The 16,910-nt window shown below is 40.5% G+C and overlaps 1 protein-coding gene across 2 annotated transcripts in view; it reads left to right on the top strand.

Moving 5' to 3' along the window:
• The window catches only part of LOC125373361, a 41,264-nt gene that overhangs the window by 22,920 nt on the left and 1,434 nt on the right, over positions 1-16,910 (top strand). For both annotated transcript variants that reach the window (XM_048384385.1, XM_048384384.1), the window contains exons 2-4: positions 11,216-11,536; positions 12,424-12,483; positions 16,749-16,824. In XM_048384385.1, the coding sequence (XP_048240342.1) occupies positions 11,216-11,536; positions 12,424-12,483; positions 16,749-16,824 (457 nt within the window). The remainder of the gene's footprint in view (positions 1-11,215; positions 11,537-12,423; positions 12,484-16,748; positions 16,825-16,910) is intronic.

The following is a 16,910-nucleotide window of genomic DNA, read 5'->3' as shown; positions in this document are numbered from 1 at the left end:
TGGTAAGTCACATTGTTGATCTCCATATGAAATCTCAGTCCATATCATGTCGTCGCGCTATTATTACGGGATATCTGGTATACAATTAGGATTTGCATCACATGTTGAAAGTCAACCGTTTAGCATCAGTCATATGTATTTCTTTGAGAGAAATGTAAACATTTTGGTATTTAAAACCTATTTCTGGTAAAGGTTTCCAGGCTCCTCTGTTTTATACATACTCCTATTCATTAAATATACATTTTCCTGGTTGTGACATTGGTACTTACTTCCCTGAATATGTATGGATGTAAACAGGTCAATCGTTTTTTCATGACGATATATGGCATTATGGAATTCCCGTCAGAGGAGGAAGAAGCGTTTAGAGCGAAGCTTCTGACACTACCACATACAAAAAAGCCCAGCGAAATGTCGTTTCTCTTGTGATTGTGCAGAAATCAGAAGTCATTGGTATCAGTGACCTGGTTAACTGAGCATGCAGCCACATCGGTTTTGGGCGATTATCTCATAATATCTTGGTACGTCATTCAAATGCGTGTCGGTCACTCACGGTCGTCTCTAACACGTTTATCAGTTATCAAAAAGCGGATTGGCGCATGTGATGCTTCAACTTTCCGATCCAGCCATGTTGCACTAACACTGACAGACATATCGTAGTTACAGTATATAAATGAGTGAGTGAGTGTGACTGTACGCCAATATTTGTCAGTATATTCTAGCAATATCATGGCGGGGGACACACCACACTGTACCCATGCGGGGAATCGACCTTGGGCCTTCACGAGCGAGCTTTTTAACCAGTAGGTTACACCCCTCCCCTGCAATTAAATACTTTGACTTTTCAAATTATAATGGTTATGTTTGTAGCTGTATAATGTTCATAGTGTAAAACGAAGTATGATATCTCAACAGGAGCAGTGATAGTGCGGTAGTTACACTGAATTGTACTAGAATCGAGCGAATAAATATGACTATTAAATAAGATGGTGTATTTATTATCCAACATCAACAAAACGTCATCTGGAAATAGTTGTCCGAATTTCGTTATACTGACTGCATAACATTTAGCAGTTATAGTATTAATTGAAGTATTCTTGCTGACGTAGAGGACAAATAAACTGTAAAAGTTCGATACAAACCGGTTAATTAAGGCTGATTGATGCTGATATGAATATTCCTTATACTATATAAACAGCATTTATTGTGCTTGGTTAGTATGTGTAATAAATGCATGTACGTATATACACTGTGTTAGAATATACAAAAGAGTCATTTCTGGTAATGATGGAATTCGAAATATAATGGCTGTTAAAAAAATATATCTTGAGATTAATTAATCCGTCTGAAAGGGAACTAGCAGTATTGCAAGTGTCGTGTCAGCTTAACATGGGAGTACAGCAATGAAGAACACATGTATCCGCCGTAGAAAATGTATGTTGTTCTAGGGGATACTTCTTCAATATACAACACAAATCCGTCTGCGGGTCCACAACGTTTTATTGTGCATGGGAGCTGTTTCGTGTTCAGCTCCCAGATCTCAACTGCCAGCTCGCGCCGGTCTTGATGGATATATATCTTTCTAACATTCATTACTATTCTTTATAAGGTAATACGTACAGCCATGCTATGTAGTATCTCGTCCACAACCCACATGCCTCACGTGCAGTGGTCGTCTTGGTGATCTTACTCTTGGCCTTATCAGACAACAGCATGAAGTTGCAGTCCCACAACTCCAAGAGTATGTATGGCCGGCCTCCCGCATCCCTCACTAGCCCCCAGTGAAACAGCTGTCCAGTGCACGCCTGACCTGTGACCTGGTCACTCCCCCACGAGGGGCTTGCTTGAGGGGGGGGGGGGGGGGGGGGGAGAGAATGTGCGCTACTGCCCACCGCACACTGCTCGCGGTACATTGTATATTACCGCATGTGGTATACTGTATATATCTCTTGACATACTGTATACTGCATGTGATATACGATCCGATCGTGACGAAGGACGTGTCCTCACGTCCTTAATAAGGGTTGTGAATGAGATCTAGTCGGCAATCGATATATATCAAAAGGAATTTCCTTAATGTTGTCTAATCGCTAAACAATAAATATTATAGATAAACAATAAATATTATAGATGGACATGAATTTAGAATTAGATTTGGTGGGATGTACAATGTTTTGCTGTGGACCACTTTTTGTCTTAATAATCGTTCAATACAATTTACTAACACATTCACATACATATGTACAGTCATGATATACAACCAATCATATAAACATACGAACAATGATCTGCTTATGCTGGTTTATAACAGTAGGCATCAGTAATGAGAAAAATACCACCAACACTACGGTGGGGAATCTATTGTTTGTTCCATGTTCATGTTTCTTATGGCTAGATTAATACCTGTATATGACATAATATGATCAGATAATAAGCCAAATTAGCCTATCAGTCATCATCGTGTATAAACAAACTATCATATTTCCTCCTTATCTTTTACTTTACACACATCAGTCGTTCACTCTTGCGTTCACTGACCCACGTTCAGCCTACACATTATGCTTTCAAATTAATGTATATAACGTAAAATTTGACATTAGCAATCACTCTCCTTTCTTCTGCGCATCCATGTTAGTTACATACAATTACATCACAAAACATCAACATTTACCATGGCACTTATCTTGTTTACAATTTCCCCTCGGGTATGGCTGGCCCTTCTACTAGTACCGGGACTTAGAGGAGAGAGGATGATTGCTCTATCCCCCTCCCATGGGTATCGAACACGCCTGTGTGTCTGTCCGTGATCAAGGGACAGATAGACGGTGGAATCCATCAGCCACCCTGCCGCATAGCGACATGACACCTGGTGTCTCTCCAGGGCCCCAGACAATGGCGTGATGGCTCTTTTGTCTGCGGGTTGTCCTGTACCTGTTTATACACAGTTGACACCTCTCCTCCTCTCCATCACTACACTACTACTCCTCTCCTTCTCTCCATCACTATATTATCATTTCTTCAATATAACACCCGGTGTCTCTCCAGGTCCCCAGACAATGGCGTGATGGCTCTTTTGTCTGAGGGTTGTCCTGTACCTGTTTATACACAGTTGACACCTATACGAGACACAAAACTGCGCACACCTTTCATCCCCAAGCCTGTCATACATAAATATAAATATTACATATACAGATGATGACCGAACCACAAGTTAATTTTTATAGTTTATCAAATTTCGTATCCAATGAAAGGTGGCAGATACATTTTGTTGCATTGTTGTACATAATTAACGATTGTATATAAAACTATAACCTTCACTCATAAACATACATGTAAACACAAATTGTACAACCTAACAAACACATATGTTGACAATGTTTCATCTATCATCCGATTTTGTTTGTAGGTAAGTTGAGGTGTTCGGTTTGTTATGTCTTTGGTTTGTGTGGCGATGAATGCACGGTTGTGTATATGGTATAAAAAGTAGACTTTGAATCACTGTTGGTATTTTAATGAGATCATCAGTGAAGCATTACGAAGAGTTTGTTTGAAATTTGATTAAAATATATGTATCTCTCTGGCTCACACACATCCTTTTATTCTTTCTCTCTCACTCTGCTTAGCTCTTTCTCTTCCCCCCTCGCACGCAGCATATTTCAACTACAGCATAATAAATACAATAAACCTCTTGTCATCAATACACATCATAATAGAAGTGGACGAACATGTCCAGATCACAAACAATAATCAATACAATTATCAATAACTGTACTACATATACAGGACAAAGAAATCTCACATACGGCCAGTCGTAACATTCCTATCAGCTTGCATTCGTTCTCATATATTCATACACACAAGAGAGAAATCAAATATTGTATATCTTATCCGAATAATCATGTGAAGGACTTAGACTGCATAAAATTAAACCGTTATCTAGTATCTAAACGTCTGAGGATAAAAAGCTGATGTACGTCAGCATATAATATGAAGGTTATTAATTTAAACTTCTGATTAATATAAAAGCCATTAACAGGTTAATATATTCTGTATGTGCGGGAGTGGAGTACGCGGGTGTCTAACTGTGTATGCATACTGTGACAAAAGTCCATAAACATAACAACAAAAGAAAGTGCAACATAGACATGACGTTTGGGCAGTTGGTATAGAATGTAGATTTGGGTGGGGGCGCTTCGTGTTGAAGAGGCGAACTTGAAGAGGAAGAGTGACGCGAGTGAGTTTCATATGCTAATGGGCTGTATGGAATGCCCCATGGATCGCAAAGTACATTCATGGCGTTATATATTTTTGTTTTATATAAAAATGGGAATAAAAAATAGTTCTTACCAATAAATGTTCCAATGAATGAAATAGATGAATTGTTCCAAGAAATAAATAATAAAATGTTCGTTTAAGAAAACAAATGTCACTTCGTTCTTGAGAAATGTTTCTTGAGAGAGGATACTGCAGACAAACAATATACACACTGCAGACACACAGTAGAATGAAGAAAGCTAAGACTTCTCTGGTTCAGGCACTGATCTTGTAGTTGATGATATTTATCAAGGACTGTGTGACGCTTCGCTGGTCTTTTACCTTCCTAGTGGTAGAGGGCGGTTGCGATGGCTGAAATAACCTTCAGATTCTTCTTTTATTGGTCTTCCCAGAAGTTGCCGGTCCCAGCTAACGGTGGAGGGGTGGTGACAAGGTCTCAGAGTAGGGAAAACGATGAAGACAATAATGATGAGCCGATATCAAGCTTTATGAAATAGCTTGAGAGTAGACGAACCACATGAACCAGAATGCTGACTGTTGTTATTGCTGTTGTTGTGGCCGTCGTTGTTGCTGTTGTGGATGGTGCTGTGGATGAAGTTGTGGATGATGTTGTGAACGACGTTGTGGCTGATGTTGTAGATGATGTCGTGGACCCCAGACGAATAATAGAAATTCACTTCGTGTTGACTACCTTCTTTATCTTGGTGCTTTGGGTTTGAGGTACCGAGGATCGAAGCTCCACCAATATATCCGCCGTAGAAAATGTATGTTGTTCTAGGGGATACTTCTTCAATATACAACACAAATCCGTCTGCGGGTCCACAACGTTTTATTGTGCATGGGAGCTGTTTCGTGTTCAGCTCCCAGATCTCAACTGCCAGCTCGCGCCGGTCGTGATGGATATATATCTTTCTAACATTCATTACTATTCTTTATAAGGTAATACGTACAGCCATGCTATGTAGTATCTCGTCCACAACCCACATGCCTCACGTGCAGTGGTCGTCTTGGTGATCTTACTCTTGGCCTTATCAGACAACAGCATGAAGTTGCAGTCCCACAACTCCAAGAGTATGTATGGCCGGCCTCCCGCATCCCTCACTAGCCCCCAGTGAAACAGCTGTCCAGTGCACGCCTGACCTGTGACCTGGTCACTCCCCCACGAGGGGCTTGCTTGAGGGGGGGGGGGGGGGGGGGGAGAATGTGCGCTACTGCCCACCGCACACTGCTCGCGCATACGGCATACTGCATGTGATACATGCTTATGATACACCTGGTAAACTACAATCGTCTCTGATTATAGTGGGAGATGCAACATTGTGGAAATAGGGTTTGTGACGTGTATTTACTTGACCCAGGTCGATTTGTCTGGTGGTGGTAATTTTGACTTCGAGACATATCCCTAATTTGGTAGTATTTACTAAAAATGGTGACAAAACATAAACTGTCTGTCACAAGACGGTAAACGAAATGGGATATTCCAATTCTGTTTCCCCTTTTTCAATTTCTGGTTTCTTCTAATCACACCCCGCACTGACTTAACCAATTTTGGAAACATTCAACATACATGTATTCACCTTCTCAACATCCCATTTGAAATGACATTTTCAACCAACAAACTCTGCCTAATTAACCACAAAATTCAAAGAGATGAAGCCGAGCGGCCGACTGCTGGACAGTCATGAGTTGGGAGGCGCTAAGATCACTGGACTGTGACGAGCTTGGTTTTACGACCCGGAGACATGCTGTAAACGTCTGAAATAGAGACAAGGCAGCAAGCTTAATACCAATGGCATTTGTATGAATACAATGTGACCACACACAACAACGATCTTGTGAAGACCTTAATTGTCACAAAATGCAATGCGTACAAACAGGTTTGTGATGGATGTGAATCAGTGACAAGACATGCAGTGTAACACCACTCCATCGCTAGACACCGAGTTACTTCCTTGTAACGTCAACCTGATAACGTCGGCCTGCTGTGGAGACCTGACGCATACGGTGTTCTTTGTGTTGGGTTATTGTTGTTGTACTTGTACTACAAAGTATCGTATAAACAGTGTTATCCACTAAATGTATAACGTACATGTAAATACGTGTACCTTCAGGTTTCTCTTAATATATCCTGATGCAGCAGCATCAGAAAACGTTCGTGTCTCTCTCAACAGACATAACAGCGTATGCTGTGTTTATGTTTAAAAATAGACACAAGAATGAATTTTTTCAAAAATCTCGAGTTTCATCTTTCTGACACGTACCTAGTATATTGTTTATATATGAATCAGATCTCTAGTTGTGGCATGGGGAATGTTCACCCACTCTGTCTGCAGTCTCTGTGCCAACTGTCGGAGTTTCCTAGGTTGTTGTTTACGTGATCGCGGTCGTTGATCCAGTGCACCTATAAATGTTCGATTGGGATTAATCTGGAGACCTGGGGAGCCATGGCAGGACCTGGATGCAGTGATTCCCGAAAAAGGCTGTTGCCAGTCTTGCCGTGTGAGGGCGGGCGTTGGAAAATGACATTCGCTTGTTGCATAATGGGAAGGACGTGTTGCCGGAGAACCGTCAGAATCCCCAGAACTTGCACCGAGTTTGTTATACCGGTGTGGTTTCCCACATCACCCCAATAACACCACCAAACCCGTCCACTTCTTGTATGAAGTTACGTGCATAACGTTCCTCGCGACGCCAGTAAACACGACGCCGACCATTCGCACGGAGAAGCATAAATCTAAACTTGTGTCCATCGCAGTTACTCTGTGGCCGTGAAACCATTGCCGTCGCGGCGGGCGATACAGGTCAAAATGACACCTCGAACTGTTCGTCTAGCGCAAATACCTTCAGCGCGTAAACGGTTCCTCACTGTCTGGGCTGATTTCCTAGCAACCCCAGTGTTGCCGCAGTCGTATGAATCTTTCCTGTGCTCTATAAGTGATACGTGTTCGACAGGATCGGGGAAGTGTTGTCCCCTGTGTATGATAACGGTTCTAGTTTTGTAATGGTGCTTGCATTGGTGCTATGTGGAAAAGCCTGGCCAAAGCTGAAGATGATTCTTCTGTTTGCAGTCGCCAATGGCGTTGTTGCGTTGGGCTTCCGTTAGTCGTGGCATGTTTTCGCTTATCACTTGCTGTTTGATTGTGATGGAATGAATGCAAATGAAAACCCAAAGTTTGTATTGCTCAACAAGTGATGTTGCACGTGCATGTCATGTTGGTGTCTTTCCGCGGCAGGCTCTTTCCACCTTTTTACCAAATCTGCAGTACCTCATTCTTTCCACGCAAGTCAATCCCAATCCATGCAGAAATGACCAATTCAATTTTCGCATTAATTTTGTATTGATGTCAGCAGCACTGTTTCAGATATTCACGATTTTACTACTTTTGGATTTCGTTTTTGCAGAATATATATCGGTGCATAAACGGTATTGAATCAAGTGTCTTTGAAACGAAAGGGAATATAAAACTGAACAAATAAGTACGTTACGTTTGTCACACACAACATAGTGTGTGACAACTGTGATAACCCGCAAGATCAAATATGTAAATAATAGTAGTAAATATAATATTAATATCATTGACACACTACGCACGGGAGCTCAAAGGCCAGGACTGCACGGAATTTTGAAGTGACAAAATATAGACTCCCAACTTCGCATTAAAGATGCATGTATGACGTACTGCCTTTACAAGATTGCATTTGTTTGTTGTGACATGCGTATTTTGCAAATATCAACACAGAATATGAAAAAAAACAAGAGTGACGCTAAAGTCCTCTACAGGGGCATTATGTCAGCATCCAGCTGACGTGTACGATGAAGCTCTTAGATCTTTGTCACAGACACTTACCAAGACGCACATAATAACTCAGTATACCCTACTATGGAATGTTCCACGTGACGATATAGGTGCGTCAGAAGAAGGTCAATGTTACAAGATACAACATTTGAACGAGAAGTGTAATATATGAATGCGAAAGTCACATTTATTCTTCATTTATGCCTAAGTGGATGAATTTGTAAAAGCAGAAATAACGTCCTGCTTTCAATTTCATGCGTCACTTATTCTTGTGAATATCATTGAAAAGCCTTTCTACATCTCTTCATGACGTTTATCTTATATAGCCTTGACTTATTCAACTGCACAACAGATCAGAGCATTCGTAGCTGCCATGTAAAACTTTACATTGATGCGCTTCACATGACACTTTGTGCTGAACTGAACCACAGAGAACGTATACCAACAGAGTAAGGAGATATGGGAGTTTGCACAAAAGATTGTGTTCACATATACCTCGGTCTCGAACGCGAATGTGAATTAGGACACCCGTGTCTCGTGCTATAACTTTACTTCTTTGTAGACGACCTCACCATGGCAAGTTGAATGCCAACAAATGTCTACGTGTTTGAGATGTTGGAAATATATCACAGTTTTATGTTTCACCCTTCACTCGGTTAATACAGGTCAGGACAACTGCTTTTATCGGAAAATTAGTTGTACCGCTTCGCTGTTAACACTGTGACAGTAGGCGACAAACGGGATCTTAAATACATTTGTTCCTGGGGTTCTGTGACAAAGCTCCGTTAAGAAAAGTGTTATGTAGCCGATGTGGCCTTGTTTTTATGATGCCCACAGTGATTCATAAATACATGATCTAGTCATACAATGGACACAGCTTTGATCAGATATTTATTATGAGTGAGTGAGTGAGTTGGGTTTAACGCCGCTTTTAACAGTATTACAGTTATATCACGGCGTGCCAGCTTAATGTGGGAGGAAAGCCCGAAGTGATGCAGGTCTAAGACGTTTACCACTTCGGTGAAACCCACGAGCACGGGTATGGTGCTGACAAACCTAGAAACATAATCGGGGCGAACCGGGATTCGAACCCACAATCATAGGTTTCTGGCGTGCCCAAGGGACGCAACTCTGCACAGCGAATCGCGCCACCTTAGACGACTGGGCCACCCGTGCCCCCTATTTATTTTGAAAATGTAAACTTAAGGGTTTTGTATGTCATAGCGGTTTCTATTGTTGTTGTTATTTTACACTTACAAATACAGACATATTTGGTCTCCTCCGACAAAGCTCAATAAACAAATGTTGTGACCTACAGGTGTAGTTTATTATCCCAGATTCGCCATGATAATAACCCTTGCTCTCATAAAATTTCTGACGTGCTGATGGGTTTCACATTAGTCGCAAACGTGTACTTCTTGCTGTATATCTGCATAAAGGGAATCATTAGGTCACGCTTTTTATGCAACTTCCATGCATACGCTGTGTCTGTGTGTACGCTCTCAATGTTAGGGTATAGGTGACATTTCAGGAGCGTGTTAAGATAAAGGAAATATAATATCTAAACTGACGCAGGTCTAAGACGTTTTGTTCGTTGGTGAAACCCACGAGGTACAGGTATTGTGCTGATAATCTAAGGATTATCATGTAGGCGTATCTGGCATTCGAAGCCTCGATCATGGGATGGTGGCTTTTCTACTGAAAATAATTTTTTTTATTATCTTAGAACCTCAATGTAAAATAATCTTTAAGGGAAGATGATATATTAAATAGTTCACAGTTCACCCTGGTGGTAATCTGAAAACAATTATTGACCGATCACCCTATTCTGTATACATACCTGTATTTTTTATAATTTGAGGTAGTTATTACAGAAATCAAATGTGTCTAAATACAATTGATGAAGGTAAAGTTATAAGTGGAAGTTTCAGTATATGCAGGTTTCCTTCTGAACGTGTTTATGCCTAGGTAATAACTCATGGCTTCAACACATTGTTGGATCAAGAAAAGACTTTGAGGAATGGAAACACTCCAGTTATATTATTTTCAGAGCATTTTGTGGTAAATGTGGCCTCGCATGCAACGCACGACGAATCAGCTGCTCGCGATAAAGGTTCATAGAGGCGACTATGTTTGTCGTAAGAGGGTGGTCAGGCTCGCTGACTTATTGGTGCATGTCATCGTATCCCAGTTGCGTGGATCGATGATCATGATATAAATCACTGGATTCTCTGATCCAGATTCATTTCTTTACAGATCGCTGTCATATAACTCGACTATTCCTGAGTGCGGCGTTGAACAACAACAAACAAACACAAGATGTCCTTGATGTGTCTTTACAAGATGCATAACTCTTATCAGTAGAGCATCTTATGGACCTGCTGGCCTTTGCTGCACTGAACACCTTGGGGAAAAGGTCTAAGACCTGCTGTGTGGCCGTTAAATATCTTAAGTATTGTTGAAAACGGCGTTAGGAAAGCCTGAGGTTATGAAGGTTATAGTCAGTTGACTTCATGAGAATCCATGGTGGTGCGAATGCTAGATTCACTGGTCAGATTCGATCAAACTACGTACAACCTATCCGAACAAACTTTGTCAGTGAATAAAGACAACCATTTCATATGTCTTAATCGATCTTGTATCAATCTCTTATGGATTGATCAAGCTCATATCTTAATTAAAACCTCAGGAACCGCCATTGAGTGTTTTAATACGTATCAATCACAATAACTCATTACCAACATTACAAATTTCGTCCATATTTCAAATTGTAAACAATCTGGCCTCAGAGGTGTCATTAATGCATAACACATTAATCACATTGAAACCTATACCTATACCTGTTTACATTATTTGAGATAGATGAACATGTAGAATTAAATGTGAATACATACACATTAAAGGATGCATGTACAGTTATGGATGGAATAGTATACGGAGAGATGATTACAGTGTTAATGTCGTGGCCTCCAGATATTAACTTATGGCTTTTTAACACAATGGGTTTTTTCTCAAGAAAGGACTCTTCACTTATCGGTATTAGTTTCAGATGTTTTGATGGTAATATTGTACTCGCATGTACTGTACGCAAAATCAGCAGCTCACGGTAAATGTTCATACATGTTCTTGATGTGTCTTTCTTGTAGGCACAACACATACCAGTAAAGCATGTTATGGATATGCTGGCCTTCCCTGCACTGAACACAATATCAGCTGCAACAACAACCAGACGATCAGCATAGAAGAAGCCTACTACACAAACAACAACGAGTGTTCGATACACGGTCTCTCTGCATGCAATATAGTGACACCGGACACTGTTACAGAAGACGGAAAGCACAGTTTCAACACCACTGAGATGTCTTCCCTCAAAAACAACTGCTCTACATGTACAAGTTGTACGTATCGTGCACCCCGACGAAATAAACATCCTGCTTTCTCTGTTGTGAGATATGAATGCTGTGAAGGTAAGGATACGATAGTGTGTTCACTCATATTTCAATGCTATGGGAGTGTACAAACATAGAGGATAATGACCATAAAAGAGTAGACATGAACATGCTGTGATGTTAATTCATTTACATTCCAAACGCTTGAGGACAATGCACAAAAATATGAACGTGGCCCGTTTACGATTACACTTCATTGGTTTCCAATAAGACATCGGTGATTAACACTGTAGACAGCGGAAAGACACATGATGACGTCAAGCACACAAACCGTGCGGGGATCCATGGTCAGTGTGTGTCCCCAGGACCTCATGCCTAGCCAAAGAACTGACTAAAGAGTCAACGTCTCCCAAGGCTCTGAGACATCGATGAATGTGTGTAATCGTATCCAATAACGTGGATTTTTGCTCATGTTTGTCGTCTCACTTTCACGAGCAGTCTGTCATTAAAGTCAGCCAGTTAAGGACTCCTACACAACGTTTCATGCATCTGTCGAAAGTTATTCGACTTCACACGACATTAATAGCATCCCAACTGTCTGTGTTGATATGCACCATGATAACGAGTTAATTTCGCCCTCGTTCTTCCTGTTAACACTATGTTTAGTTGGTTTTACTTAACTTTGACAAGCTTCAGAAATTATTCTCACTATTATTTTATATACGGATCATTGAAATACAAATTTAAAGATTAAGGTGGCCAAAGTAGATCTGTATTTCATTTCATGTTTACTGTCAATAAAGTGAAATAAAAAATGTGAATTTTTGACAATTTTTAAAATATTTTATTTTTACAAAGACGATTTAGTACCAAACGAGCACTGTTTTATATATTTTGGAACTCGCCATAGTCGAAAAGATGTCCGTGATCATTATGTTATTTGTGATACTTGTATGTCGTTACAGAATCCACAACTAGTTGTACTTCAACACCAGCAATGGAAGGAAGAACGCAAACACCAGCAGGTATAATGGTCAAATGCAGGAAATTATTCTTGTGCACGGCAATATATATTAAATAAAGAACTGTATTTATGAAAAGGTACACATGACAATCGGAATTTCTTTCACAAATCATTCTGAAATTATCTAACACACCACAAGTTAATGTGAACATAATAACTTTATATTTGTCTACCATTTTGGCATGAACATTTAAGGTGGGTTTTTTTAAATATGTTAGAGATCGACACAACTAGACGTGTCAAGTCAAGTCTTGAATGCGGTTCGATGACGCTCGGTTGTCGAACAGCATTTGCAAAGAGTTTTATATTATCATCCTGACAAGATTATATACTAAACTTAACAAATATTGAACCTTGAGAAACTCATGGTCCTTCATGAAGCTTCCTCATAATCAGTATAAACCACGCACGCAGTATTTATGTGAAATAAAATATGGGCGCAGTTTGTTACAATATTTGTGACGAAACCCTGGAGGGAGATTTAAGATTAATAATAAAATAATAACTGAGCGCCGATATATCATACGTGAGCAGCCGAGAGCATCAACAGGTGGGACTTGTCTCACTGGGGTCACCAAAGCTGAGTAACGCCCCCGCCAAGTCGACAAGCCGCCGACTGCAATCTGGTAAATCTGCACAACCTGGCCAGCTGCGCGCAGCCGCCGGTAACCACCACTTCTGGCCACCCGCCGGTAAAGCCACAGCCAGCCAGCCGCCGGCTACGACAAACCTACCTTATTGGAGAATGTTATCTGTGAGGGACATCGCATAAACAAATCCATTTTCGAATTTCGATCATAACAAAAGACCTTTAGCCCTGCTAGGGTATCGCATAGACAGGTATGAAAGCACCATACTTTTGATAATGCCATCATTGCTAACCTAACAATTACGTGAATCATGTTTATGTCCCCCAGGGTCCCGCCACCGATTCCATACCTATGGGATCGCCGCCACCAATGTAAGTCAAGTAGAACAGTTTTAACACATACTCTCCCGTACGTCCTGTACTGCATGTAAGAAAATAGCTATCCCCACATCAGAAAGGTGAATGTCATTATTGCGATATGTTTGAATCGCTTGCTGTCATATCATGCTTAATTCGACACCCCCTTTTTGCAGATTAGATTCGTAACGAAACCGTTTACTCTCTTTCTCTTCCGTTCAATAGCAGTCCCGCTCCATGTGCTCCATGCCACACCCTTCTAGGTAGAATTTCCGACCACACCAGTAGTGTTTCAGGCATAGACTCTGTGATACCAGAAACCACACCCTCTACATTATTACTTAAGTCTACACCACTATCCTTGACTAGATCATTTGATCCAAGATGTAATACAAGTACCTGTGGAGGAAGATGTGTCTTGAGTCTGTTCTTGATGCATGGTCTCCATCTTCATTCCTCGCTTGCCAAGCCACTTCACCTCAGCTCCCAGCTGGTCTAGTCGCACATTCTTCCCAAACCCTAACCGCCGTGAATTCTTCTGAGCCCAATTCACATCGGAAGAAATGTCAGAAAAACTTAGTTGACAGGTTATAAGCATGCAAATTAAACGTAACAGTTCCTTATATAAAACGTATTCTGATATATCTTTTGAACGCATCCGATTTCCACTTTCCCAAAAACCTGATGACATCAGTAAGGATACCCTGTATTGCTGCAGGCGTAGCTGCACCGATGCGAAAAGAGTGAGACTTGTTTTTATTGTGCTCCAGACAAACAAACCCTGACGCTTTTGAAAACATTGAAGAAAACTGGAATCGTGTAACTGGAAGACCATCAATATATATGAAAAAAATCTTTTGGGGTGATGAATAGGGTCTTGTATCCAAATCTCAGCAATGCCACTGGGAAAATGGAAACATCAGCTAGGGCTCCAACTTGCAGTGGCAGAGCTGCCTTTTAGTCGGTTCTGGACATGCGAATTATCAAAACCGATACGCTGGGCCTCTGGTACTCAGTATTTCACCTACGCGCAAGAATCCAAAGAATGACAAGGAGAACGTACTTTGAAACTGAATAGCCTCGTACACAGACTATGAAACCAATTGCTTCCGTTTACTCTTTTAACAATGGTAAGGTGATAGGAGCTCTTGTATAAGGCTTTGGAGCATCTCTCCTTATTCCTTGTAACAACTTCTTGAAAACAGAATTTTCTGTAGGGGATGATAATGATGCTAATTTATGATATCTACTGATAGCTAAGATATGTTGATAAGCTGTTGCTGGAGACTTACCCTCCATGATAGGTTGGCTAAGTCTCTGAAGGGGCTGATAATGATACTCATTTATGAAATCTACTGATAGCTGAGATATGTTGATAAGCTGTTTCTGGAGACCCTCATATGATAGGTTTTCTACGTAATGAAAAATCTGCGAAACTGGTGCCGGCCAGGTCAGATCTAGGTTATTGCTGAAACGAAACAGTTGAAATCCATGCAACGCATACCTGTACGTCTTTTAGATACTGACAAACTTAATAGCCTGTTAGCCTCGTCTTCAATATCTGCCAAAGAGAATCTGAGGTGCTATATTCCGAAACTGCTGCAACTGAAAGGGGGATAAAGAATTCGAATCTGCTATGCTGTTGAAACACCCTGGAATATATTGCGATTTCACGATTTTGTTAAGGTTCGAGTATTTGATAGTAAACAAACGGACTAAAACCATTACTCTCGGTAATGACGATGTTAACCTTTTCAGTATATCCATTAGTGCCTGATTTTCAGGATTAAACATCACTTCCTGGTTTGTGAGATGTTCCCCCCAAATTGAACTGCCACAAATATTGGGTAAAATTCCATGTTAAGGTGTAACCTTGGAGTCTCAATTCCATAATCCAGCTGCCCACATACATTTTAAGTACAAACCACATCCACAATACTCGCCACCCGCACTATCAGTAAATAAATGTCGAGAGTCATTTGACTTCCAGTATTGGTCTTGGAACACTGCAATTCCATTGTGACAGCTTAAAGCGTCCAGCCATGTCACTTCACCCCTATATCAATTTCAATTCCAAGGAATGTCAAACGAGTACATGGATGTACTGTCTTCTCACTAGCAATAGGAACTCCAAACTTTTGACAGAGCAACATGAAGGTGTCCGGAGCGCCTTGTCAATGACTAGTGTGAGGTGAGCTGCCAAAATGAATGTCATCCAAATTGTGAAGTAATGCCCCCTGTTTCAACCTGCATTGAAAGTAGCCGAGTGTATAAAGCTTTCTACTGTTTTAAACACTGCACAGCTGGTGCGGCATCCCATCCCATCTACATACTAGTTATCCTTGAAAAATAAACCTAAGAGATCAAAATCCTGCTTATCCATTGGACACAAATTGCTGGACTAAGGTCACTGCTTAGTCAAAACTTGTACGAGAGACTGAGGCATCCTCATCATCAATATAATCATTGACTGATGTACCCTCTGGGTATGACAAATGGTGAATTAAACGATACGCAAGTGAATGAAAGCACTAGCAATGACCCACGCCAATGGGAGATGCAATCAGTTAAGACACAGTGCTATGCCCTCTTCGAAAGGAAGGTGCCCTCTAGGTTTGTAAATACAGTTTAGTGCCTATAAACTCTTAATATATACTGTAGTCCATGATTTACATTTTAAAGTAAACATTACCTGTTATTAGTTTCTTTGTGAGTCGAGACACTTTCCCGTCGATTTCATAGAATGATAAATGCATATATAATCCAATCCTCGTATATCTAACTACATCTGGAACTATGCTTATAGATGACAATTTCTAGACAATTAATCGACAGTTTATCATCCTCCAAACAAAACTTATTTCATGCCAAGAATGGAATGTTGAAATACAAGTTTTAAAGCAGCAAGAATTACTGATTCACTTATAATGTTATTGTGAGGTGATGAGGTGAAATGGGGCTTAACGTTCAAGATTATGGCATTTATATATCGAGGTGCATACACGTGCGCGTGTGTGTGTCTTATTGTGCTAATCCATATTTATGCCGGGTTTATAGTGCCCACTGATAAATGATGTCCCAGTTTAACTTGAAGACTCCACTTAGACACACTGAACGGATTTCGAACCCACCTGTCTTTGTTTTATCCCCGTTATGCCGAGTTGAAGGCAAACTAACAAGTTCCAAAATGTAACGTCTTTTTCTCAGATGCGGCGAGAAGATCGAACACAGTATACATTGTACTTGAAGAACATTTTCAAAATTATATCAAAATTATATAATGTATTTACTTATTTATTATAATGCTTATTTACTTGCAGTTGTGGGTGGAGTTGTGACCACAATCCTGGTTCTTATTGTTATCCCACTAACCTTGGTGTGGTATTTACGAAAACGGTAAGTAGCAAATGCACGACAGATGCTATAAATTTGACGCGTCAATGACAGAAATTATCTCCGTCGAATTCCCTATTTTGACTCGT

Source organism: Haliotis rufescens, unplaced genomic scaffold, assembly GCF_023055435.1.
Source record: "Haliotis rufescens isolate VD_foot unplaced genomic scaffold, xgHalRufe1.0.p SCAF_5, whole genome shotgun sequence".
NCBI classification, from domain to species: Eukaryota; Metazoa; Mollusca; class Gastropoda; order Lepetellida; family Haliotidae; genus Haliotis; species Haliotis rufescens.
Note: the sequence above shows the minus strand (reverse complement) of the source record. Positions and strands in the feature narration are given on the sequence as shown.